Source organism: Nesoenas mayeri (assembly GCF_963082525.1).
Source record: "Nesoenas mayeri genome assembly, chromosome: 8".
NCBI lineage: Eukaryota > Metazoa > Chordata > Aves > Columbiformes > Columbidae > Nesoenas > Nesoenas mayeri.
The window spans coordinates 11533082-11560819 of record NC_137554.1 but is presented as its reverse complement, the minus strand read 5'-3'; the positions used below and the strand labels follow the sequence as shown (position 1 = coordinate 11560819).

At 36.8% G+C, this 27738-nt stretch overlaps 2 protein-coding genes across 3 annotated transcripts; one reads left to right on the top strand and one right to left on the bottom strand.

The window, feature by feature from the left end:
* The first annotated feature begins 69 nt into the window (after positions 1–69).
* On the top strand, positions 70–20883 carry GLMN (glomulin, FKBP associated protein). Of its 2 annotated transcripts, XM_080348830.1 has the most exons (20): positions 70–141; positions 1584–1658; positions 2143–2268; positions 3494–3613; positions 4435–4543; positions 5709–5955; positions 6458–6557; positions 7400–7587; positions 8082–8135; positions 9023–9053; positions 9287–9376; positions 9912–9953; positions 10039–10112; positions 10427–10511; positions 12715–12824; positions 13952–14015; positions 17421–17544; positions 18910–18992; positions 19118–19225; positions 20510–20883. In XM_080348830.1, the coding sequence occupies exons 2-19, from the start codon at positions 1593–1595 to the stop codon at positions 19223–19225; spliced, it is 1821 nt and encodes a 606-aa protein (XP_080204956.1). In that variant the 5' UTR covers positions 70–141; positions 1584–1592; the 3' UTR covers positions 20510–20883. The 2 variants fall into 2 exon arrangements, 1 of the variants encoding a protein (XP_080204956.1); XR_013922437.1 differs by lacking the exons at positions 19118–19225; positions 20510–20883 and having other exon boundaries at positions 17421–17616; positions 18910–18968.
* Positions 19227–27738, bottom strand: LOC308043005 (protein SPO16 homolog). The gene is made up of 5 exons (XM_080348831.1): positions 27662–27738; positions 25641–25734; positions 24580–24748; positions 21656–21734; positions 19227–20339 (listed from the first exon to the last, which is right to left on the bottom strand). Exons 1-5 carry the CDS (start codon positions 27728–27730, stop codon positions 20220–20222), a joined length of 531 nt encoding a protein of 176 aa, XP_080204957.1. The 5' UTR covers positions 27731–27738; the 3' UTR covers positions 19227–20219.

Genomic DNA, 27738 nt, shown 5'->3' with positions numbered 1-27738 from the left:
CACCCGGGAGGCGGAGCCGCGCCGCGGCTTGGCCGGTGCTGGGAGCGAGAGAGGCGGCGGCGGGGTGCTGAGGAGCGGCGGGCGGAGAGGAGGGGTACGGGGCGGCTCGGCGGCGCGGGGCTCCACTGCCGGCCCACTGAGGTGAGGGGTGGCCTTGTGGTTCTTTAATGGGGCCGTGTGGCAAAGGCTGCGTTGGCAGCCTGCGTGTGCCGGCCTGCGGGTTGTGCCCCGCCTGGAGAAGGGGCTGGGCTGTGTGTTTGTGTGTGTGTTAGAGAGGAGGGAGTTTGATGAGTATTCGTGGCAGAAAGTTCCACGCGATTCAGATACTGCCCTCTTGCCGAAAAGATTTAATTAGAAACTGGGTTAAGTATTAAGGCCTGAGACTACGAGCTCAGCAGGTAAATCCCTGAACAGCACGGTGGGTGCTCAGGGCATGTTTCAAGGCTGTGAGTATATTGCAGAGTTACTGAGGGCTGAAAATGTAAGAATGTTAGCGTTCAAATTATATTTGAATTGTTTTAGGGGGATTAGTAACATCCAATAAAATTAAGAGCTCAAATAGTACAACGTGTGGCAACAAAGTACATGAAAGCGACAGGCTAGATCCATTGATAATTGCTGTGCTGTAAAAATGTTAAAATAGGCCGTTGAGAATAGAAAGTGAATTCTTTATCCTTTGAATAATAACGTTCAGATACGGATGCTTGTTTTCTGTAAACATCCAGGTAGCATAGTTTTCTAGGTGCTGTTATCTAGCCGAGGACAAACATGAGAGGAAAGGTTGAGGACGTTACACTGAAATGTCTGTATAAATATGGAACTTGGGTGTTTTGATAAATAGTTAGTTATACAGCTGTCAGGTTTAGGCACATGGCATTTCTTAAAGCTATGAAGATTATGATTGTTGCTATGATAAATCACATGGGGTAACCAAGCTTGATTTAGTCGTAATTCATGGTCCTGACCATGTAAAACTTTATATGTACTTAACATTCCTCAAATGTTCAACTTAAGTGTTCATCAAGAAAGTTCTAAAATTATACTATCTAGAGGTAAAAGCCAAACCTAGATAGCAGAAATAAATAGGTGATGTTGCGTATGTAATCCTGCTTGGGCTGTTGATATAAACTGGTGGATGGATCAGCCCTGCACATCCCAGGCAACTGGTGACAACAGTCACAGAAAACGTTGTGTGTTGTGGGCACCTGGTACGTGGTGAGCCCAGACTTGCTCACTGTTAGCTGCAGTTTACAGTGTATATGCCTAAGTAGTAGCTGAGGCCTCTTGAATTCTTCAGATGACCCTGATACTTCTTGAAAAATTCCTTCCCTTTACGTGGAATGCTGGTTGTTTCCTGTCTCTAATAGTCTCCTGCAAATATGGGGAGCTGAATAATATAGTGTATGCTTCTTAAACATACATTTTCCAGCTTTTTTTTTTTTTTTTTTGATCATATAGTCTACATAATATCTGTCTGTTTAGGTTGTTCTCATTCCTCTATTGGCGTTTTTAAAATAATGCGATTATTTTTCAGTCTCTGTTTTTACTTCATGTGTTTTAATACCGTACTCTTTAATTTATAGTAATTTTCAATGCCAGAAGAACAAAGTCAAACTATAATGGCCGTGGATGAACTTCAAGCCATAGTACAAAGATGTGTAAGTAGTTTTCTCTCCATAAAAGTAACAAATGTAAGCAGTGTGTGTTTCTCTTCATATATTATATTTTAAAACAAAATGACCCCAAAACACAAGACAGTTGCTATCAGAACTCCTCATTGGGCAGCTAAGTTCAGCCTCCATGTTTCAGTGACTTTTCAGCGGTGCTTATCCCAAGATGCTTGATCACTTATGTGTCTTGGAGAAAAAAATGTTCTTGTTCTCAACAGTAACTGTCTGAAGTAACGAAACTTTAGCAGATGATTGTAGGAAGTACATCTTCCAAACAACATGCTGTAGTCTAAACTGAATTACCACTTTTTCTTCTGTAGTTGATTTTGGTAGCTTTTATTAATATGTAGAAGATGTTAAATAAGAAAAGATAAGTTACCCTACCTTTAATTTTGAATTGAAAGCTTGAATTTTCTTATTTTTTATTTATCTTTCTAAAGTATGGAGTTAAACATACATATTTTCTTTCCAGCAAATTCTGGAAGAAGCTGATTTCAAAGGAGAAGATTTTAATTTGTTTCAGGTAGCAGGTCAGAAATGTTTAGAAGATGGGTATGCAGCTCAATTATTAGAAGTAATTCAAAATGAGAAAAATAAGGTGAGTTTACGTTTGTACTATATATTAGTTGTGCACTAACACACCATTAAATAGATAAAACTGCTTATTGAAAAGAAAAAGCTGCTTTCACTGTAGAGCAAGGCTGTACTTATGAATAGTTAAAAATTTGCTTAGTTTTAAGTGCACATTGTTGTGTAACTTCAGGTAGCTCACAGAAACCAAGTCATAATAATATTAACAAATCCACTGATACCTGTTTTTCAGTGACTTAAGCAAGGAGAAAAGAGAGTACAAAAGCATAATTAAGAGAAAGTGACAGGGTCCCTCTTTTGCAGGACAGGATTTCAGATGGTGTACTGGGTCTGGCTGTCACAGAGTTGATTTTCTTCATGGCAGCCTGTACAGTGCTGTGTTTTAGATCTGTAACCAAAACAGTGGGTGACAGACCAGTGTTTCAGCTGTTGCTGATCAGTGCTTGTACAGCATCAAGGCCTTTTTCTCATTCTGCACTCTCAGTAAGCAGGGAAGTTGGGAGAGGACACAGCGGGGACAGCTGACCTACTGTCCTTCACTTATCTCAAACCATAAGTTACTCTCTGGTTTGCTCTTCATTGACTGGGGGAGCAGAGCGAGCAGCCAGCTGGTGGGTGCTTAGTTGCTGTCTGGGGTCACCCCAGCACAGATGGATATAGTAATATTGGCTAAAACTGTAAGAGCCAGCTCAGCTGATGCTAGCGTAAGAGATGCTGATGTCTGTAGACACTTTGGGAGCTTGGAGAATATACTAAATTGTATACAGATAAATAAGAAGTTCAGGAAGAAGATGAAGGATGGAATGTTTTGGCAATGTTACATGGAGGTCAGTCTGGCTTGAATTTTGTGAGCTTGGAGTAACAACTGAAGACCTTGATCCCCTCAGGTTAAACATAATCTATATAAGCATTCTTCCTGTCAGCAAAACTCCTCTACTCAGTCTTGCTTTAACCGTATTGTCATATAAATTCTTGGAAATACATATTGGCATGTTAGAATACATTGAAGTATACAAAATATGCAGCTGTGTTTATAGGTATGGAGAGAGAATACAAGGTATGCCATGTACAGAACTTTATGGTAATAAATGTTAAACTTTCAATGACATTATTATGGTGTTGGTTACAACTGGGGCATTGATCTGTTGTCTTTTTTGGCCTTCATATGTAGAGTTTTTCTGGGTTTAGAAGTTGTCCAGTTTTGGTTTATTCTCTGAAAATCTATTGTTTAGGTTATCGTCAAGAATATGGGTTGGAATCTCATCTCTCCTCTTGTTAGATGTATTTTCATGTATAAACAGGAAGATGATAAGCGAGAACACTGCCTGAAGATACTAGATCAGTTGGCACAGGTATGTTTTTGAAATATATGGTTATAATACAATAATGTAGAGAAGGGAGAAGTCCTAATTTTTTCTCTTATTTCCAAAGATAACAAGGCATGAATACTTCTAGGCTCTTCTGTCCATTTCCTGTAACTTTTAAACTTGTGGGCCAGTTTCATCTGAAGTAGATGCAGGCTTTGTGTTCTCAGAGATAATTAACCTCTTACAAATCTTGCATAGCTCGAACTGGGCAAAACAGAGAGACAGAGCATTACCCAGAAGTAGAAGGCAGTTAGAACTCATCAAGCTTTTGATCGCCATTTGTTGCAGTCAGAGCAGCCACAGCAGCCACAGCAATACTGCTTCTTGTCTGCTGCAGATACAGTATGACAATGAGTGCCTGATGGTTCTGATGTAGTAGGTAGGGGGAAAAAGTTTTAATATCTAGAAAACCAGTTCCCTTTCATTAATATACTTGAAAAACAACTTGCAAATTCTATAGCTTGGGTTAAATTCACACTGAAGTTTTTATTTTCTCTGTAATTCTAAGGCTTACTTTGCTAAGGTACTGTGAGAATTTTACAGACCATAGAAATAAAGTTTTGTGCCATTATTTATTTTATGTTTTCAGCTTATATAAAAGTGTACACATATCTATACTCTACAGAAGATGTTAATTGTAGGGAAGTACTTATTGTTTCCTATTTGTTTTCTTGAAGATTACCTCGGATGTTGAGATCTGCTTTCTTGACGTTCAGAAACTTCTGTATTGAAGTTTGCTTGTGGTCAATTTTTTTTAGCTTATGACCACAGTGACTAAAAAAGTATGCATTGTTCTTCACCCGCAGCTGTGCAATCCCAAGGAACTTGTTTTGAGTTTACTTGAGCAGATCGAGCAGACCTCTGGAGAGCAAGTGTGCCAGACTGTCATGTTACTGCTTCAGCCTTTGCAAACAGGTAAAATGCACTTTCTCGTGTGATTTCCGAACTAAATTATTTTCTCATTTATTTATCAAGTTATTTTAGCCTTTCCTGGAATAGTTTCAGAATGTGTCTGTCCTGACAGGCTTTAGAGTCTATTATATTCTGCAAAATAATGCAAGGTGGAATTTTCATGTGTATATTGGCCTGTTACAAAAATATTTTAGATAGGATTAATAACACCAGTTGAAAAAGCAATATTCAGCTATTTTTCATCATTTACAAGAATGCGATCCTTTGATGGGTATATTTAGATGTCTAATCCATTCATACTGTTGTTACAGACATAGAGAATTGCATGGATTTGTGAGATTCTTCATTATTAAAGTTTTAAAACATACAATTCCGTGTTTTCGTAGTCTAAAGCTTTTATTTCAGCTAGAAGCAGGTTGAAATATTTGGTAGGGGGAAGCATTCTTCTGGCTTATATATAAAACTAAAAATGCTGGTTTTGGACAACCACTAAGCAGGTAACAAGTAGTAGTTTCTGTTTTGATATGTGAGAAGAAATCTAGTGTCTTGTATCAACTTTAAGTCTGATTGTAGCAGTCTTTGCAGTGTGCTTCTGACTTGTGTTGGAATTTATCAAGAGAAGCATTGTGGTAATTAGAAGTGTGTGGTTTTTTGGACAGCCAATCTGCAGTCAGACTGCACTGGGTGCAGTTTAAGTGCAGAGCTGCTTGTGCTGGTTTCTCAGTCTGGGAGCCCCTCTGTTGTTTCTGCCATGCAGTATAGAACAGTTCTGCCAAGCACACGAGTCAGGCAGTAAAGCAAGAGTAAATCAGTTTTTCAGATCACATAAATGAGTATTATTTCACTTAGACTAGTTCTAGAAAGACAGATTTTTTCAGTCCTCATCATGGTGCTACAGAGTAAGGAAGAATGCACTGAAATGCATGACTGCTTTAGTATTTGTCATTCTCAAATATATGGGCATCTTAACTACAGCATATTAAACTAGCTGCTGATGTTTAGTCTTGCTGGATTTGCTTATGTGATTTCAGGTATCAGTCTGTCTCCTTCCGTGAAACTAAGGGCTTGCTTATACAGTTTTTCTTCATGTTTTCTTCTACTAAGTAAGTAATAACTTAATTTCTCAAAATGTTCTCTCACTCTCTCTCTCTTTTTTCCTTTCCCCCAGTGCTTTTGAAACTTCAGAACAAGAAGGCCTACTCAGTGGGTTTATCTTTGGCCATGATTATGAATCAGCTTACTCCCTTACCTGTACCTTATACAAAGCAACAAATAGAGGAAGATAAACTTGGTCTCTGTCAATGTTGTAATGCAGTGGTGGACTTTGCTAAACCTTTTGTGAATGAATTGGTTAAAAACATGGAAAAGTCGTCAGAATACAATGACATGGAGCTGAAAGAAGAGTTATTAAAATTGTGAGCGTTTTATGTTAGCGTAATATATTCCTATCATTTAACAAAATGAACAGTAGGCATTTATTACATAGGCAGTAAATAAATAGTCTTTTTAGTGTTTTATAATGCTGCCAACTTATGTTAGCTAATGTGGTATTTTGAAAAAGAAAACCACTAAATATACTTTACTGATTTATGAAGTGAGAGAAGCAAGGTCACTTTTTTGTTGTCGTTGTTTTTTTAGTACAGGGAAATGATAAAGAAATATTAGTCTCTGTGCTGTGAAGCTGTTTTGGTATTCTGCTTCCTCTTCAAATCTACAACAGTGAGGACAATGATATTCTGGAGATGAAGTCTAAGAAATGTTTCTATGTGAGAATTTTTTTTTTTTTAATTATCCTTGAATATCAGGAATAGCAGCAGCTAATAAGAGTATAGGCTTTATTTTTGGTCATTGATGACACTATTATAGTCTGTATTTGTGACCTTATTGGCGATTTAGTTTGACCCCTTTTTATTTCAGCTGTATGAAAAGCCTGAAATATCCGTTATTGACAGCTCAGCTTGAGCAGCTTGAAGGCATTGAAGAACATCCCTTTCGGCATTTTGCAACTGAAATCATAGTAAGTGCAGTCAAAGTTAATAACAGTGTTTTCAAACCCAGTGGTCTTTTTCAAAATTACCTAGAATTTGTTCTAGAGCTTATTTTGCTTCCTTTATTGGTTAGTGGGATGACTTCTGCTGTTTGTGGAATTGGGTAACAAGAGCTGCAGCTAAGGTCAGTAAAGTCATACTTGGACTGTGTGACATCTTCTGTAATCCTGATTTTCCAAAATGTGAGATACCAGATGTTCAGTTTGGACAACCCCAGAATAGTGATTTAACCTTGGTCTCACTGTTTCTTCGTAGTATGTACAATAGGAGTTACACAACCGCCTAATCCACAGGAAGGGCAGGGCTGGGGGTGAGACACCACACTAGGATTTGTGAAGTTCTCAGGTGTCACTGTGCTGTGCATCACTAGAAGGAAAGGCCATACTGGGTGATTCTAACTGTAAAGCAGGGCTTGCCCTTAGCAGATAAACATAGTGTTGCATATTGATTAGTGAGCGGAAAACAAAATACTGGGTGGTTAGTGATCTGAAAAACACAGGGGTCCTGTGACATAATGTGATCGTGAAGGCATCGTTATTGATAGCTTTGTGGATAAAGGGGCCAAACTAGGGTGACTTTATTTTATCTTTTGCTAACTTTTGAGTGCTTGACTTTGCTATCTTAGTAGCATTTCTCTAACAGTAGTTATTTTTCCTGCAGGGTCTTTTGTGCATGTGTATATATCAGTTACTCTCAAAATATTTATGTTAAGTTACACGTATGCTATGTAAGATATAGTTAAAGCTTTGAAACTTAACTGGTATACAGGTCTTTTAATAGCAGCTATCCGCAATCTGTCTTTCTTTTTTAGGATATTTTGTGGGACATAAAAGAATTGATACCACTAGTGTTTCTGCGGCATAAAGACAGAAGTCCTCACTGGGAGAATCAGGAGTTTGCGGAGATGGAGCAGAAGAATTCTGCGGATTCTTTGGCATGTCTGTCATATCTGATATTCGTTCAGCATTTGGGTATTGATTGCTTTCCAGTGGTATTTAGGTAAGAACTATTCTTCGTCACTTAGGATAAGTCTGTATTTTTAACATTCTTTCTGAGCAGAATAAAACTTTTTATTTGTGAATAGTTATGAATGAAAACTGTGTATTTCACTAGTATTTGTTTTATGTCAACCTTTATGCGTTTATATTATATGTATCTTATCTTGTATACATAAGGACATACTTCAGTCCTGCAGATTACTTTATTACAGTTTCATTTTAGGTGAGTTGTCCTTTTAAAGAAACTGTTGGGATTAATCATATGCTGAAAATTAACAGGCATTAATTTTTCAGTTGCATATTCATAGACAGTTTCCATATAAGAATTATTAACAGCAATTTGACTTTCTATGTTATGTCTATTTAAAAATTACCAATTTTATAAAGATATTAGTATACATTTTTCAAAAAAGACTAATCCTGTCAAATATATTAACTGTATGCAAATGTATATGGCTTATGCACTTTAATGTATACCTAATCTTGCTCTTTTAGTCCGTCATACCTTCTGCAATGCAATATGACGCATATTGAAGTGCTACTGAAAAGGTAGGGGTTATAGTATTTGGAGATCTAGATGTTGGGTGTGATCTTCTGTAGTAATTCATAGAATCAAATTTTGAATATACCAGATAAGTTCAGGGGAGGTTTTTAAACCTGGTTCTACAACAAGTTGGCTTCTTTTACTTATATGTTTTTAGACAACTATTTATACTTCTATTTATGGTTTTCAGCTTGTAACATCATATAATTTTTAGAAACTTTATTCTGAAAATGCAAAATTGATTGCTTTTAAATACATGCAGAAAGATCAGGGTGTGTACTTGTACTTCTGTAACAGTTCACTACTAAAGCAGACTATTGTGATAGTGTTTATTTGAATGTATTCTGATACTACATGCAATCTAGTTAAAGGTCAGACTTTCTAAAGGAAACCAGACTTTTCTATATAGTGTGATTATTTCACCTTCCATAAGCAGCAGGGTTGACCAAATAGTTCCTAGCACTTGTATAGAGGGGAGGTTTCCCATTATGACTACTCAGTGATTCCTGGTGGAATTTAAACAAAACTTCGGTCCCTTCAGCATAGGATCTGCTGTGTTTTTCTTAGGCCTGCAGAGCTATGCAAATGGAATAATCTGGGAAAAGGTTCTTTGTTAGTCAGTGTCTTGATTCCTGTGAGATAGGAGATGTTGCTTTTGGGCATTTATAAATATTAAGGAAATAACCTGTCATTTTTGACCCTGAAGAGAGGAGTCTAATTTTCAACTTGTCATCAGCCAGTTTATTCTGAAAATCTTTGATGGGCAAGTTCTTTTTTATCTCTGTTCGTGTATTTGTTCTGAAATATCAACAGTGTCTTTTAAATTTAACGTTTTTAATTTTATCTTTTTAATTAACAACTTAATTTGATAATGTTTCTTTTTTTTTTCTAGAACAGAAGAATCTATGTTATCTAAAGGACTTGTAAGTTTTCTTTTAATAAAATTTTCAATGCTAGAATGTTTATTTTTACAGTTAAAGTAATGGTAAAAATTTAGTGTCCCTTTCTAAGGGACGCTTTTTGGCTTCTAGGAACTTGGGCCATGCAAAAGAGTATTTATAGTGAAGAGGTTTTAGTCAAGAAATGTTAAGCATATAGATTAATGTCTTACATATATGCAAAATGTTGGCATTTTTTCTTTTTTCCCCACCTGCAGGATCTGTTTGAGAGCTGTTTATTGAGAATGGAAGAAAATAGTCTTCTCCATCAGTATTTAGAATTCAGAACTTTTATTAATGTACCTCAGGTAATAAGAAGCAGTGTAAATGTCTTTAAAGTTTGATTATAAATAATATCTAGCTGTCTTCTAGGTGTTTGAGGAGGATGCACTACTGAACCTTTACATGCTTGTGTCACTAGTTTGAAACCCTCAGGATCCTGATATATGGAATGGGTTGTCTTTTCTACCCGCTACATACAGCATGATGTTTCAGTGACAGTTAAAATCTACTTAGTGTATTTACAGGCCCCCAAGTCAGATGGGCACTGATCTTAGCTGAAAGATCTTGCTCATTTTTGCCTCTTCCTTGCTAATCTGCTGCTTCACTACATTCTTATTTGGATCCAACAGTATGAGAATAGTAGGTCTTGTGTATCAGCCCTGGGATTTCAACCACTGAAGCTAATGTAAATTTCTCTGAGAGTCTTATGATAGGCATGGTTTTGTGGGCTGGGGGTTGTTTGTATGTCTGTTTTAATGTCTTGAGTAGATTTTAGTTAATGTGATGTAATATAATAATCTGTATGTAATTAGATGTTATGTTTTTTTTATTCAACTGCAGGATTTGGTGAAAGTTATGACTCTTTGTCCCATAGAGCATCTGGTATGTAATAAGATGTACAGAATCAGTTAAGTGCCGAATTTATTTAATTAGAATTAATCTGATAACATCTTTTTTTTTTCTTTAGAGAAAGAAGAGTTTAAATATTTTGCAGTTGTTCATAGACAAGTTTGATGCAGAGGGAAAATATACATTATTCAGGTATGCATCCAAATTATTGTAGATTGCACAATATCAGCGTTATTGCAGCTTAATTGCATAGATATAATGATTTCTGACAGAGTCTCTATCTTGTAAGCTATATTAATTTTACAGTGTTAATTTTTGGATAAATAATGAATTCCAGTTGCCTCCCATAAAATCAGCTGGTTTATGTAAGGTAGTGTTTGAAGGTTACACAGTCGTTTTTTTGTAGTGTCACTTAGATGACATTCTGGCCTTATTCACAAAGTGTTGACCTAACTAACTATATAGGCAGCTTTGAAGAGATAATATCTTTTTGGTTTTGTTTGAAGGTGTTTATTGAAGACAAGCAATCATGCTGGTGTGGAAGGATACATCATCAAAAACATAAAAGATCAGATTCACTCATCATTAACGGTGAGGCAATCACCACTAAAAACAAGTTGCCGCCTCAAAATTCTATCACTATTACATTGAGAAAATGTGTACATCTTAAGCTTTGAGTGATGCATTTTAAAAATCCACTTTGAAAACAAACATAAGATTGGGAAATGATATAAATATTAATTTGTGTTTTTTCCTGCGTAAGTATTATTACATTATAATTTTGCAAATGTATTTTTAATTGCACAATCTTACTGTATTTTTCTAAGAAGTGATCTTTACCTTTTCTGTGCTTGAAAATACATGCTTCTTTCTAAAAGAGGAACTATTCAATATTTTAGCCTCACAATTCCTCATTTCTTGAACATAATTCAAATGCTACAGTCCAGACAGAATGAAATTTTTCTTGTTTTTTATTCTGACAGTCAGCATTATATTAAAAGTGCTTCACAAATGTGAAATTCATCAGAAAGGGCTGAGCTAGATCAAAGCCATTTAAATCTCGTATTTTATAATAATTTACACTGGGAAGTTGGAAAAATTAATTTAAAAATGATTAACTTTTTTTTTTATTTTAACTGCTTAAGGCCTTTTGCAAACTAAATTTGATTCTCAAGGATACTGCCTTTTGTCAAATAAGACAATATAGTAAATGTATGCATGTATTATGCTACCATAATTATGTTAGAAAACAGTGAATTACTATTTATTAGATCATAGCCTGTCCTGTATATTGAATCAGCAGGGGTGAAGAGGACAATATGGAAACTGTTCCAAAAGGGGCTTACACTAAAATGGAATAATTATATTATGAAGTTTCCTTACTAATAGATTTTTTACTATACAGTTTGAGAGTTCTCTTAATACATTTCTTCCATGTAGAGTTCCCTGGCTGTCAAAAGACAAATAATTTTAAAATTTCATCATATGGACTTGGATATTCTAGGGTTGTTGCAAAGAATTCTGCTAGAGACATAATGATAGCAATTCCTTATTGCTATCCATTTATTTCTTCTTAGTTTTTCAGCCCAGCTCAACTTAATCTTTCCAGGTCCCTCATCTGATCATTTAACAGACAGTTTCCCTCTCCTTGTCTAATTGCAGTTTTCCTTTCAATTCCTTTCTGGCTTGGTCCTGCTTTCCTCTCTTGCCTGGCTTTTGCCCGGTGGGTGACAGCTCTTCCCCCAACCTTGCCATCCCTCTCCTGAGATAAGGACTTTGCCAACATGACACCTTTGCAGCAGCTCTGTGCTCTCAGCTTCCTCGTGCTGACATGAAGGAGCCTTTTGAAGAGGCTGCGAAGCCTGGAGAGAAGTGTGCTCGCTTGTTCTTTGGGAATGATGGGCACACCGTCAAGTTAGCACCAGTACAGAGGAGCTCAACCATCTTCCTGAGGAGGGAATTCTCAGGAGTCTTAGCTGCAAGGCTTTAAAAAACTTCTGCTAAGCAAGTGAGAGAAGTTGTTTTTTGTGATTTGCCCTTCCTCACTTCATAATTTGTTGTAATCTATGGGAATTTTAATGAAATTAGCAAGTGGTCTTTCTGTTATGCAGAGGGCATCAGACTAATTATGTTCCGCCACTTCAAAGCCTAGTACTCTCCATCTTATGCTCAAATGATTTTCCCTTCTGTCCTATCCCAGTCCCTCTTTCCAGATAAAGTAATCCTTCTTCCATCAAAGAACCATAGAGGGGCAGGTGTAATTTACCTGCAAGCATTGCCAGGAGTTGTGGCTTTAGAAATATGCAAAGAAAATTGCAAAAAAGTACACCTCTATGGGCAGGTATACTTTACCTGCAAGCTTTGCCAGGAGTTTTCTTTGCATATTTCTAAAGCCACAATTTAAACCACCTGATCATCTTCTAAAAAAATTGTGACACTACTATTATGAAATTAATAGTGTCTCTGGTAAAGATAGCTAAATGTTCCTTGCCTCAGTGTGATAAAAGAGTGCCTAATACAATTTGCTAACTTTATGTAAATAAATATTAACTATATAGATGGTGGTATGATTAAGAAGTGGAGAATCTATTGTGAAACTGAAAAGAACAGCTTGGCATGAAGAGACAAAGAAGGGAGGATTATGAAAAGACTAGTTTATATACTTCAATCACATGTAGTAATTAGAAAATATTTCTTGCAGTGTTTGGGTTTTTTTGCTTTTCTGTTTTCCCAAAATTGTTGTTCAATTATTTAAGGTATCTTTAAGATTTAAATTTTGCACTCATTTTTTCAGAAGGCATGTGACAACGTTTGGTTTACAGGACATCACCTGGTCTCGCTTCTAGATTTAGTGCTTATGCTTCCAGAAGGTGCTGAGACAGATCTTCTCCAGCACTCAGATAGGTGAGTTGTAATGACAGTGAGAGACTTTCCTCTTTTCTTTAATTGTTTAAAAAGGCTTCAGACTACCTTAGTACAGTGGGAGCTATGCTGTCACGTAATTAATGAGGTGACAGCATCAATGCATTTTAAATTCGTGGATCTAGAAATTGAAATGATCACTTATTTCAACCATCTTTTCAACTAACTCTCCACAGGAGAGCGTCACAATGCTTTTACATTCATTTTAACAATAAGAAAGGAATTCCTCCTCCGTTCCCTGAGGATATAAGGCCTCAGATTTCAAATTACAGAACTAACTGGTAAAGCATTATTTCTTCAGGACTTTGTGGTTTGTAGGTTTCTGCAGAAGCAATTGGAGGAACAAAAGAAATGTGGTATGTTGTCTTATGTGACACAGGGGAAAAACAATTATCACATAGAATTTCCAGCACACAGCCTTTCCGAAGCTGTTTCACAGATTGCTGCTGGAATCCAGTATCTCGTGAATGGGAATGACAGAGACACCCGAACAGCAAATACTTGTAATACATAATATAAAAATAACTGGGAATGTCTCTGAAAATCTCCCGTATCAGAAAAGTCTCTTACTATATGGTGAGTAAAGGTTGGGCTTATAAGTCATTTGGGTGATAGTGTCTGGATGGACACAGAATTAGTTAAAAATCAGATGTGTGATCTGTAATTGTACTGTTTACCTGGAAAAAACAATAAACAGTTTCTGCTCAAAAGTATGGTAAAAAGAAGCGAAAAGCATATCTTTAAAAAAGCACGCAAAAGTAAAAATTCAATACAGTAATAAAACCGTCACACTAGTTTCATAACAACTTTGGATCACCAGGGATGCATATTACAAGTTCTGTAATAAGGTTCTAGTGTTTCAGAGAACTCTTCCTCACAGCCACCAGCCTTCTCCAGTCTGCTGGCAGTTTTAATCTTACTTGCAAAGGCTCAACTGCGGTAACATGGACATTACTGCACATTGATGCTCTAAATCAAGCTGTGTTGCTCAACACGAGTGGTTGTATTTTGTATAAATGGATATTTTTAGGATGTCTGGCTAATGGACACTTTAAAATCCCTGTAATGTAAATCTATGTTCTAAATAATAGCATGTTTTTAATTTACAGGATTATGGCGTCACTAAATCTACTGCGATACTTAGTCATTAAGGATTGTGAAAGTGATAATCAAGTAAGTGCTAATTGATTTGAAAATGACTGGTTAGCTAAGGTCTGAGACCTGGATTAATGGGAACGTTGTTATCATTGACTCAAAACCATGGGTTTATGCATTTTTCTTTGCATTAGTCAGTAATCCCTAAGTGATGTTGTAATTAACACCATTGGGAGGTACGTGACCTGTTATTTTATTCTGGTGAAATTTGATTGCATTCACACTTAACTGTTACTGTAAACTCTGCTGGATGAACTGTGGCCTGTGTCCATAATTTTAGAGTATGTTGCCATAAAATGACACCTCTATCAAGTATACCCATGAGAAAAAATATTTTACTCTTATTTATTCAGTGGTATCCTTCAAGCCTCCAAGTTGATTTCTTTTTAATAACAATACTTTGCAGTTCAAGAGATCCATTTTATTCTTTAGGCAAAATACTTTTTGTGCAATATGCTAAAAGTTAGTAGTATAAGATTTTTCAGAAAGGATTTAGTAAAGATATTTAAATAGTTGTTAGCTGTGCAAAGCAGTATTCTATATTTACAGCAGCTATGAAGCTTGATGGGTACATGTTACAAGCTGCTGTAGGTATTAGCATCAAAAAACTATTGTCTGTAAGATCTGTGTGCGGAAATAACAAAAGGAAGGGCCAGACCTATCCAATTTTCTGCTACATTGCTTTACTGGATACAGCCTAGAATGTTTTATGCACAAAGGTAACTTGCCAGCCTGAACTGCCCTCCGCTGAGCTCACCCGTGGTGTTATTATACCTGTACCTCTTTACCTTCAGTTCTTCTGTGTGTGCATGATTGAATGTAGATGTTTAGAAATACTCTGCATATTTGAACTTCACAGCATATTTCAAAAACTGAAACTGCCCTGATGTGTTTTAGCCACATAATGCTAGGCTACCTCAGTTTGCAGCAGGATTTTATAGCTTCAGTTGTGATCCCTGCCTTTCTTCTCTGTGTTGTTCAGCTCCATTCTGGCTGAAGCAATGGCAACACTGGTTACTGGTAGATCAGTGCAAACCGGCTTTGTTATTCAGGTGCCGTATGGCTTTTCAGTGTAGCATATTCGGCTGGATCTGCTGGTTTTGTGTACAGCCAGTCCTGTCCATCTGCAACTGATGGGAGTGTGTTCCTGGACACTGAAGGGGAAAGTTGTTAGAATTTCACAACTTGGTCGGTACATGGATTCCATATTCTAGCAGCTGATTTATAAGTGCTCTGACTTGGATTGTGTCGCTACAGCACTGAAGAGCCAATGGAATTGTGTTGAGTTTTCCAATTACATCCCACTCACAAATCGCCACTTACTCTAATAGTAAATGGGACTTCTGTTGACTCTTTCAAATCATTGTGTTCCACCATTCCTCTAATTTATGCAATTCAGGAACTTTTTATCCTCTCTATCATGTAGTGAACAAGTATCACCTGATCTAGTTGAAGATGTCCCTGTTCATTGCAGGAGGGGTGGACTAAAGGACATTTAAAGGTCCCTGTCAACCCAAACTAGCCTATGATCTCCTTAGTACTAAATGTTTCAATTTTTGCATTAAAATATTTGTTTAAATTAGTCACAGTTTAAGGAAAACTTTGTGTTCAGTTTTAGAGTACAGCAAAGCCTTTCCTGACTTGAATAATTCAATGGCATGGTCAGATGCATATTCTGACCAGCAGATAAGTATCCTAAGGTGTTTTGTTGTTCTCCCCCAGTTCCTTGGCTTTCTTCACGATTTGGAGTAACAGACTCCAGCATTATCATTTCCTGTTTTCTAAAATACAGAAAAAGTTCTGATCTACTTTTAGAGCACTTTGAGATCTATGAATACAAGTTTTATAACTGCCTAATGATGTTAGTAGTCTATAATAACAACAATACAGCTTGCACTGATTACCAAAACCATAATGAAAATGAATAGTAAAAATAGACTTTCAAGTGGTGTATTTCTAATTTCCCATTTATGTAATTAGTCAGTATTGACAGACTATATCCGTTTCTCAAGATTTATGGAGTGATTACTGTTTAAGTGCTCATTATGGTCCACTCAGTTTGATGTAAATTCGTAGCTTTGCAAGAAAAGATACTATTCCTCTTTTATTATTAATAATGTATACACAGTAGCACACAATTGCTCTAACGGTGCTCTGTACTACCTGGCATAAAGAATGTCCGTACAGTCTGAGGAGAAAATAGCATCATGTGTTCTGAAGTTTTCCCTGCAATTTAAGCCCTGCCAGTTCTTGACTTTCGCACTCTCTCCCTTCATATAGTGCAAGTGGGGCAGAAAGAAAATGCTTCCTTTCATGTCAGTTCAGATGTTTTGATTGCTGTGTAACAAGCACTTTTATGAATCAAGTTTAAAAATCAGCATTTTTCTGGAAAGCTATTTCTTCTTTTTTTAGACCCATTTTGCTGGAAGTAATTACTAGTTTTCTTATTTGACCAATTAACTTTGTGTCACTTAGTATTAACGTTTGGTGAATTTTCCACTGTAATCAACAGTACTATTAAACATTGAGAATTCTTATTTTTGTCATCCGTACTCTGCCCTTTGGGGATGCTGCCTGAGGAAAGGAGTCAGATAAATGGCTCCTGTATCTAAAGACACAAAGACTGCTTTATATTTGTTTCCTTCTACAGCAGTTTTGTAACTACAAGCTTATAAGGTACCAAGGCCAAGGCAGTTTTCCTCTCGTGCTGTGTAACCTTTAACAGCCTTGCTTTTGAGCATCTTTTCTTTCTATCTCTTGTTTCCTGAGTGCTGTTATTGTGAACTCCTTTCATCCATGACAAAGTGGGGAGAATTTCATGTGTTGCTTTGGCTGCTGTGCGGAAGGATGGGGTAGTGGCAGATGCAGTAACATCGCTACAGTGCTTTTTAAACTGAATGCAATACAGACAAGACCCTTATGTATTTGGGGATCATGACATTTGTCAGAGCTTTGATTTGGCATCGCAATACAGTGTTCGTTCAGGAACAAGAATTAGAGTATTTGTGCCATTTTGTTGCTGTATTATCTTCAAGGAATCTACAACTGAGGAAGTGGCTAGTACCCACCCTCCAACATACTAAGATCCTTGCAGCTTTGCTTACAAGAACACACTGAAAATGTGTGTTTCCATTGCTGTAGTTATCAGCCTACATATGAAGTTTGCCCCCCACCTTTTTTTCTGACTACTTCATCCTCCAATTTTCAACACTGTTGAAAATGTAAGCAAGAGGGAGCGGAGCTTAAATGTGTATCATGATGCCATTTATGCTTAAATGGATGAGTCTAAATTCTTTTATTCTTTGTCATCTCACCACAAAAGTATATGTTATAAAGACTAGTCCAGAAACTCGTACTTGAAAACTTAGTATTGCAATGCTCCATGAAAAGTAATTTATAACCTTCTCTGTTCTGTTTGAATAGACTGGTGTATGGACCACACTTGCCAAGATCGAGCGAAATTTTTTAAAACCACTGCATGTAGGACTCAATATGTCCAAAGCACACTATGAAGCAGAAATAAAGAATAAGAAAGAAAACAGAAAAGGTTAGGTTTTTTTCTTTTCTTGGCTTTGTTCCTATTTAGAAACTTTGGACATCCTTTGGAAACAAAGAATTGGTGAGTGATGCGTAGATCATGTTTTATTTAACTATTTACACTATTCCAGATTTCAAATAATAGTTCAGTATTTGCTCTATTTGATATTAATGATTTTGATAATTGGTCCAAAAAATCTGAACTTATTTCTCATCACATTTGTAAACATTATGGAAACCTGATAAAAATGTCATATGAAGAGCTTCAGAGTTTGTTCTGCATTTATACTTAGGAGAGTCTAAGTCTCTCTGCGTGTATAACCCTTAGGTTTCCTAGTAGGTGTGGGGAAGCGAACAGGAGAAGAAATAATTCATGCAGCAAATAGGTGCTCTCTTAAAACCTGAAGGATTATGTTCTGGATTTTTAATTTAATTTTTTTTTTCAATCTGACACGCAGACTCAGATTCTGCTGTGGGTTAAGGAGGCACATTGCACAGGGCAGAAGAGCTATAGCTGCTTTAGGCCATCTCTGCATGTGTCAGATCCTCTCTTCCTTTGGGGTCTCCAGTGTAATCCCAACAGCCCAAGGAACTTCTGCTACCAAAACTCTTAGTATGGCTTTTTGCCCCTAGTCTTCTGTTGTTGTAAAACCATATGAAGCAGAGAAGGGGAACTTTTCTGAAGGCAACCTGTGGATATCCTTCTAAAGGGAATCCTTTAAAATGAACCAGGAAGCCTTTTGTGTAAGTCCCTCTTACATTTCTGTAGCCTTTGACAAAACATAACAAGATTTGAGTTCAGGAGAGAACATCTAGCTCGTAATAGAAAATGGTTTAGCCTGTTTCCCCAGCGTATAATCTTTGTAAGCACTGCAGTGAGTTTCAAATATATGGTCTGAATGTAAGAGTTTTGCCCCTTAGTTTTCAGACCTGTCCTTGTAGTTTTGCCCACTGCAAGTAATCTGCCTGAAACAGAGAAGCCTGCAGCCTTTTCTTAATAAAGTATGTATTTCATGTTTGGATCATTAAGTCAAGCTAAAGAATCTTCTGCTCTCTGTCTGCATGTGGAAATAGTAAAAATGTATCCAAAATTACTAGATTTTTTTTTTCCCCCTTTTGAGGGGCATTTTAACTATATAAAATTGTTTTGAGTTGCAGATATTGCTTGTTCAGTAATGTAGTCATGTGTGATAGAGCAAGTTTAGAGAGAGCATCCAGCTCAAGCTGTCTTCCTCTGAAGGTTCAGCACCTGTCCTACGTTGGGTCAATCCCTAGGCTTGTCCTCTTTAACAATTACTGCCTAGAAATATTATTTTAATTCTTAAAGTTATGTGAAACAGCAGCCTGATCTCTAGCTGGTTATTTCCTTCTGCAGAGGCACACAGTTCTAACACAGTTTGTTCTGTAACTGTTGGTGGGGAAAAGATGCCTGCCATGACCACTGAAATGCAGCTACAGGTGAGTTTCCGTTTCCTTCAGTGTTTTTCAGAACTATTTAGATTTTCTTATCAATCAGGACAAATGTACATGTACAATGGGTAATAAATTCTAATAAGTAACATTAATGCCTTTTGTCATTTCAGGTTTTACACTCGGCTCTCTTCACATTTGATTTAATAGAAAGTGTTCTAGCTCGAGCAGAAGAACTCATTGAAGTGAAGATAAAAGCTGTAACGGATGAGCATAGTTAGGTCAGCTGAAGTACTTGAATTAACATACTTCTCAGAAGATCATTTTGACTATGTTGAAAAGGAGGCCACCAGCCTTTAACAAACAGCAATTCAGAGTGGGCCCTAGAAGAATTTCAGATGCTGCTCTTCATATGTCTTGTTGCTGTTCTTTTCTTTTCCTTTGCTATTGTTGTACGCAATTCACAGAGATGGCCTATTTACTAAAGTACTCCTCTTCAGAATTTGATGCTTTCCTAGGTTTAGAAACCAAAACCAAGGGTTTGGTTTGGTTTGTTTTTGTTCTGAGGCTGCGGCAAGGAGGTGTGCTTGTGCTTTTTCTGTTTTCAAAACTCGTTAAATAATAATTGCTGACTGGTCTTGTGAATTACAAACATTTTTATAAAATGACTGGAGAACCATGAATTAAAAAGCACTGTTTAAGCACAAGGTATTTTTATTAGCACTTTTTAATAGTGACAGTCGAGCTTCTATATTTACAAACAGGACTGTAAGCTATAGATAAATAACAGCAGAAACATTATGGCAAGAGAAAGCAGGTTTAAAGAAAAACACATCAACTTTGAGCCAAATAAGATGTTAAAACTCAGCAATACAACAGATAACATCTGTTTAGGAAAAACATAAGATTTCATACATGCCTGTTTATGCATGGGAAATCGACATTTTGGAATTGTTTTGATCATCCCTGTCTTTAATGATAATGTTTCCTTAAGTGATATGAAATATTTTGAGAAATGATTATAAACAGATGAGCTCGTAAGTTAAAAATAAGGATGGCTTTTCTATAGTGCAGCTAAACCACTTTATTTCTTAGAATGAACATTTGGCATGATGTATGCTATTTTTCACTGTATAGTTATTTAATATAATTTTTCATTCCAAAAGCATAAGCTGTGTAGACATCTTTTGAAATGTAACTATATTTTTAAGAACATTCTATATTTTGTTTAAAATGTAGCCACTCTATTTATGAATAAAACTCCCAACTACTAAATTAGTTACAATGCAACTGGTACTCCTGAAGCATCTTCCAAACTGGACTCTTTTCTATTATTTGGGCTTTTGTCATTGCCATTTTGTGACGAATATCATCTGCTCGTGGCCTGGAAGTTACCTTAGAGGAAAGAAAAATATTATGAGTAGCACAGTAACTCTTAGGTAACAGACATATTTAACATGTTATTTTTCAAACAGTACAAATGTAAAATTACTCAGCAGTGAAATCTGAACCAAGTAGATATTCAGGCATGATGTACACATAGGTGATTTGCTGTATCCCTTTAGGTGCAAGACCAGCACTGCATCTGAGTGTCTGGACAGTGTTTCAACAGGAGCTGGGAGTGGCAGCTCGGGCTTAGCTGGATGATATTGCTCCCTTGGCCACAGCTGGTAACCTGGGGCAGAAGAGTTCATTTTTTAGGCCCTGTACCAGTTAAGAATTCTCTGGTAAAATATGAGCTCATTAAACTGGCTTTGCACCGGATCAGTAAGAAATAATGTAATGGCAACCCATCGATTTGAGGTACGTACTATCATCACTTCTTATGGTGCTCTCCTGCTGAAATCTGGTGTAAACGTTCTGCCCAAGTAGAAAAGCAAATTCAAGTTTATAGGATCAGCAGTAATCTTAAAAGCTTTTAGGTTAAAGCTGTAGTAAGAGACTGGGCCAGACATCGTAGATTCCATAAAAAGTTTAAATACAATGTTCAACATTGTTGTAAGTATTTAATGACTTTTGCAATATAATAAGTGAGATGTAGCTTACTTTTAAAATCATGAATACTCTACATAGGTAAATCCTTATTATTTTGAGGTGCCCACTTCAGGAAAGGATGAAATGTAAATTTGTATTTGATTTCTAACATGTCATTCAACCTGTTCTTTTTATTTTTGTACATGGAATGGTGCCAATATTGTTAATATCTAAGTTAGAATTTTCATAGAAAAATGTTCTTTGAAGAGGTTCAGTAAACAGATTTAATTAATAATGTGTTGATTCATATAGGATATGTTGCAGATACACAGATGAATTACACTTATTAAGCTGTAGAAATAATGTACTAGTATCACTAAGAATCCACAAGTAACTAGAAGTTTCAGATCAGCATTTTGAAGTAGAAGCCATTACATATTTAGATCTCATGCTTGTTCTGCACTGGTAAGTGGAGACATCCTAACTTAACAGTGGTTAAGAGCCCAGTTAGCACTTAAATATCTCATTTGTCTTCACAGATGCTATCAAGAGCTTTTAAAGTTACCTTTAACAATAGTTTAAACTCGGTAACAGTCCTACCTCAGTATATTACATCAATTGTGGTCAATATGACCCAGAAAGTTTCATTATGCAAAAGTATCTTATAGTTCTTGGCTTTTTCTGGCTAATATACTTCTGAATAACTAATATTTTTAAGTATATGCGACAAGACTTACCTTAGCTATAGTCAACATTAACTTAACAGTTTCAGCGGCATTATGAACTGGTACTATACGTAAGTTACTGCCCAGGAATCTGCACATCAAAATCAATTAAGGTTAAGGTTACTTTTAGAATGCGCATTTACTTTGTTATGCCAAAATACTCCAAAAGCATTCCCACAGGATGTAAACAACTTCCTGCTGTGCCTTCACCATGAGTACACAGAAGGCCACTTTGACCTTTAACGGCAACAGGAGAGTTCATGCTGTTCATAGAACCATCTGTCCCATTTCTGTAGCACTTGCTTAGGTGGGATTCGGAAAGGCTCATTTATTTTTCTAGGGCTCTTTGACAACCAGTCAATTGACACTGCTTAAGTAGGTGTGCATTCCGAGAGCTAAACCCTCTTCTGCTGCGTTCTTGAGGATTGTCCAGTCTCAGTGCCAGCAAAAAAAATGTTTGGGATTTTTTTTTATGACTTTGGAAGAGCACAGGGAAGTATCTAAACCCACTGTGCTAAAAATACTTCAGAATTTAAACTAAATCTTTGTAGTGTACTATCTAAATATAGCAATCTGTACGTCAGATGTGATTAAGATAATGGGATAATTCTGCTAAGAATTTCATGTAAAGACTTGTTTATTCAAATAATTTAACCTAAAATTCATTCTCTTTCTATAAATAATGTTATCCATATGCATTCATTCCTGAGTGTGGAATCTGAAGATCTAAAATACTGGCATCAGTTGTCATTCAATGCAGTCATGGAAGAGAGAGATGAAAGCTTAGGCAAGCACAGAGCCTCTTTGCTTAAGACTTGTATCTTAGGTGTGGTGTAACGATGACAACAAAGTTAGCATTGCTGCTGTTTTCTGCGCTAGAGCTAAACCATGACAGGGACTTAACAACCAAGAAGGAGGAATTTCAAATCATCAGAAATTTAATCCAAACAAAGTGCCCAGCTGCTCGACTGCGTACTCCCTCGTGACCTCCCCCTGTAACCACCACCTGTCCTTCCCCTCCATCTGTTGGAGGGCGCGGGCTCATTCACACCAATACCCAGGCTGGTTCCATAGCTGAACTTGGCCGCCCATTCTTCTAATTAGCACAGAGAGATGTTACCAGCAGTGCCCTTCCCTAGGAGTAGGTACATGGGTCACTGTTGAGTTTGGCTAAAATCTGATGCAGAAACTGTGGTTTGATTTACATTTAGGGATTAGGGAAATAAATAGATGTAATTTTGCAAATACTAGCAATGGGCTAAGTACAGTGTTAATGAAGGAACTGCAACAAAGAAACAATTACCTGTATTTAACTCCATCTCTTAAAATCCATTCCTGTCAATAGATTTGTTTCCAATTACAGCAGGTCTGCATTTAGTTTGTATTTTATTAATTTGATCAATGGGCAGAACACTGCCTGTTAGAACACAAGGCTGGTCTTTGCTCCAAGGTGTTTAAAAATTAACATACGGATTCTGCGGATATTAGTGGTATGCTCATTTGAGCTGTGAAAATAAAGATTGCTTTTCTCCTCCTTCCCCTGTGATACACACAACCTCACATGAAAGTGTTCATGGTGTTGAACGACAATCCTATAATATTCTTGTTAATAATTTAAAAAAAAAAAGCCTTCCCAGCTGCAACAAAATCATAGATAAGCAGAAAAAACATTAATACAGGAAGAACTGAAAATTTCAGTGGACTTTGTTTGTTAAAAAAATCAAACAGGTGACCTGCAGTTTGAGAGGACAGGGCACAAGTTTCAACTCCACCAGTGCAAAAGCACTGTCAGCGATTTACATACAACAGCAGAACTCCAAGCTGCCAGGTAGTAACAAAGCACACGCATCTAAAATACAGTTGTGCTGTCAACATAATTTGCTATGGCCTGCAATGACAAAACTATTCTTTTTATTTTAATAAAATTACTGACTTGCCAAATGTAATATCATTTCAAAACATCACATTTGTTAGTGATCAACATGTGCACAAAGTCCATTGTACATAACCACAAAGCAGATTGAGAATTAGCATTGCCATCAGCTGAATAACATGTTCTTACTGAACAGTGGCAGAGCTTTTAAGACCTCTTATGAAAATTTATGGAATTTTCACAAACGGGTAATAGATTTCCTACATTTCCTCCCATACACTCTGCTACTCATCAGCATTTGGCAGGGTGCCCAGAATTTAATGAAACTGGTGCTAGTTTCAAGGAAGTAAAGATCAAAGACTGCATTAGAATAGTCACTTCTTTGATGTCGAGTGCAAAGCAGCTGCAGTTAGGACTGTTGTACCTACCAGAAAAGAGTTTTGACTACAAGTATGGAGCACAGTCTGATAACTTGTCAGCAGGTATATACTGAAACATGCATGCTTTCAGGCTTCATTAGAAACTACAGATTAAGTTTTAAACCAGTTTTAATGCCTAGTTTTATACTTTTGATGTAAAATAACATTGGTTATTTCAATTGTTCTAGCTCTGTGTAACAGACACTTCCAAGTAAACCTATTTTAAAAGCTGGTAAAGAATCTGTACTTCACCATAAGGCCTTTTCTCATGAAGGAAACTTGCCTGTCCTGTTTGAAAATGGCCATTAAAAGATGCTGACAGAGCTAAGAAAATGGTCTAATTTTCCAGTTCATGAGAAAACGTAAAAAATAATTATATTACATAGCCCTAAAGTGACTGAAAGGGATGTTATTTGCTATGTTTTGAGGAATGTTCCCTTTTGTTACTATGACATCTGATTGATTCATTTGGTATTCTTTTCCTTTGTCATTCATAAACATAGGCTTCAAATAATTTTCCAGTGCACTGGCAAAATAAAATTAATATTCCTGACAATAATTCCTAAAATAACATTCCTGAACCTAGGACTGCTGCTTCATTTCCTCCTAGCAATAAAAATGTTGGTTTGATGTTGAAATCATACCTTCTCTGAATCCTAAACATGACCTTCCATTCTTCTGGTCCATGAAGAGCAGCTGACAAAACCAAAAAGCTGTTCCGATGAATGTTTATGAACTTCTGAATTCTTCTGAAAAACTGTTCTTCACCTGGCATTAGCAAGTCTCGAGTGTCTGCCAGTATAAATGCAACACCTATGGAAGAAATGAATGTAAATGTATATGTCATGGCAGTAAAGTGATTAAGTTCTTACCACAAACCAGCAAGCAGAATTTTTATTCCAATATTGGTTTAAAAGGCAATGAAACAAAACACATGAATGAATTTACATATCTTGACAGTGAAATGCAATCAGGAGCCTTGGCCAGTGATGACTGGTATTTTTAAGATAAAACCACAAATAACTAAGAAGTTATTTTCAACCGCAACATCAAAACCCCAACTGCTCAATGCATGCGAAGTACAGACGCTGAGTGCCTTTGAAAGCACATGCTTCAAACAGCTGCTGTAGTGGAATGAATTTAGGGCAGATGCAAAGACTGACTGAAGAGCTCAGCAAGTCCGTTTCTGAATGAGATAAATAAACACATCTGTAACATCTTAAATAAGATAAACCGCCTGACATGAAAAATGAAATTATAACCTTGTAAAGTAAGTTATTCTGAAAGGGAAAGTTAGGAGGGCTGAGGTTTAGGAGGCTTAACAATCAAGGATACAAAAGATTAGGCCAATGTGTGCCTCATTCATCCTGATAGTTCAGGAAAGCTTCAGCTTAAAATCTCATCTACCTGTTTAAAGCATCTTCTGCTCTAAAAAGGAAGGACAGATATTTCATGTCTGCAGTTTCAATGATTTCCTAGTCAAAGCTGCTCAAAGAAGCCTTTTCTTAACCAATTAATGTTTCATCTGCCAAGTTCTCTGCTCTGTCCTCTGATTTCCACGCAATCAGAGCCCAGCTCCTTCCACTACTGCGCGACATTCCAGCAGGGCAGCTTCTATTCACTGTAGTGTACCCTACAACAGGGCCTGGTCTTGTACCTCATTAGAGCCTATAAGTTTAAAAGCATAAACTTCAAAGTACCGTACCAGAAAGAGAAAAAATCACGGATCCAGTTTCTACTGAATCTGAATATCGGACTCGGTGGTGTTGCCTCTGTAGAATTGTAGAAATTTCATGGTTCTAAACAAATTTTAAAAGGTTACTTTTAAAATATGTTTTCAGCCAACAAGTTAGAAATATTCTTAAAGCACTGTATGAACCATTATAGATAGAACTTCAGCGTCATTGTTTAAAATAATATTTTTTATTCCACTTGCAATAAAAAAGCAGTAAAATGTTAATTAAACTTTTAAAGTTAATTAAATTTTGGAATATTTGCACTGGAAGTTATCTAACATTGAAGGCCAATTTTGTATGCATACATTCAGTTTGCCACAGGGAACTCTTGCATAATACATAAAGATCAAACACTTTACAGTCTATTTTTGTAAGACGTGCTAAGGAGAAGTGAGGAACATACAGCAGTGTGTTTCTATGACTCTGGTTCATTAGACTGTGTTATTTTCACAGGTGTCAGCATTTCATTTGGAAGATAGTTCAAAAACCTGTATGGGACTGATTTTCTTTAAAGCTTGCTGACAGAACGCAGTCCACTCAGGAAAACTAGAATGTGGCACTATGCAACGTAATCATCTGCAGAACTGAGTGGTTTATGTTTTCCAGCCTGCAAAAAGCATTTCTGCAGTATGTTCTACACAAGCTGCTCCAACATTTGAAAGATTAAATCATGGAATCCTTTTTAGCTAATACCATGTTCTCTAACCTACCTATTTAAAACGTAGCCAATCTGCCTATATAGGGCAGCGTTATGATTTAGTGGAATAGTACAAAATAGAGTCAGGATAGCAAGTGAACCCTGAAGGGGACAATAACCAGAAACATTACACTTTCAACTGCTCTGGAAAGGGAAGACTTGATTATAGCTGCTTATGAGGTATAACTACAATTTTGGAAAAATTCTCTGCTTCAAAACCACTGCTGACAATGAATTATTTAATGCACAAATACAAATAACAGCTATAAAAAAAGGACAGATGCACAGGGAAAAGAGAAAGCACATAACCAACACTGATACAAACCAATGCCTTTGTAGAAGAAAAGCCATCTTAGATTTGTATTCAGCCGTTTCTGTATCTCTGCTCACTAGGAGTCCTTCCCAACAGCAGCAGTATTGAGTGGAGCTGGGGCTCTTATTAACAGGAGCCAGTTACACTGGTACAGCTGATATCACTGCCCTCTGATCCATCTCACCGTATTACAGATTAAGTTGCTCTTGGAGCAGTTACCAAACTGGAACAGTTTACAGCCTATCATTCTACAACAAGCAGGCAAATAAGAACAGGCTGTAAACTGAGGTGATCAGGGAATTACTTCAACACCATTCACCCTTTTATACAGCAGAGATGGGGTGATAACCCTGTCATCCAAGCTAGCGTAAGATATCCTGGCCTGTGAATCAAAGCCCTCTTGCCTCTAAATTCTCTCCAGCTGGCACTGAATTGGTCTCAGCTGCATGAACTAATTACCAGGTCCTTGACATGCCCTTTCATTTGACTGAGGAACGCAGCTCAGGCTTCTGATGTTAACAATATAAATACACATCAATATCTGTAAGGCTCGCTATTTTAAACTGAATTGCACACTTACTAAGTAATAATTTACCCCAACATTGGTACTGTATGGTAGAAAATAAAGTGCTTAGGGAGAAATGCAGAAAATTAAAACCATTTCTGATGGAATTATTCATATTCCTAACTGAAAGTAGCATCAGCACAGTGCGGAAAGGATGAGTCAGGAGGACAATCCTAAAGCAGCAGAACTCAGAACAGCAGGTGGCAAGAATACTAAATAGGTACCAAAGTAGCTAGGAAAAAAAACACACAAAAAGAACCAGTTCTGTAACAGAAACAACTTCAGACTAATGTCACAGTTTCATCCTCAAAAACCTGTATTCATTGACATTGCATAAACTATTTCCACATCTTTTAATAGAATACAGAGAATGCTTCTTTCAGCGTTTCATAGTGAGTGACAAGTGGTATTGTACCTGCAGAGCTGTACTCATAATGACTGTTGTTATCCATCTTGACTGTTCCTGCCCACCGCTTTCTGCCATGTTTTCAA

Bases quoted from the DNA above. Each gene is read 5' to 3' on its own strand.
- GLMN (XM_080348830.1), top strand. From the start codon at position 1,593: ATGCCAGAAGAACAAAGTCAAACTATAATGGCCGTGGATGAACTTCAA. The intron at 4,544-5,708 runs GTAAAATGCACT...CCTTTCCCCCAG, and splicing joins GCTTCAGCCTTTGCAAACAG to TGCTTTTGAAACTTCAGAAC. The intron at 6,558-7,399 runs GTAAGTGCAGTC...TTTCTTTTTTAG, and splicing joins ATTTTGCAACTGAAATCATA to GATATTTTGTGGGACATAAA.
- LOC308043005 (XM_080348831.1), bottom strand. From the start codon at position 27,730: ATGGCAGAAAGCGGTGGGCAGGAACAGTCAAGATGGATAACAACAGTC. The intron at 25,735-27,661 runs GTACAATACCAC...AAATTTGTTTAG, and splicing joins TTATGAGTACAGCTCTGCAG to AACCATGAAATTTCTACAAT. The intron at 21,735-24,579 runs GTATGATTTCAA...TTTGATGTGCAG, and splicing joins ATGTTTAGGATTCAGAGAAG to ATTCCTGGGCAGTAACTTAC.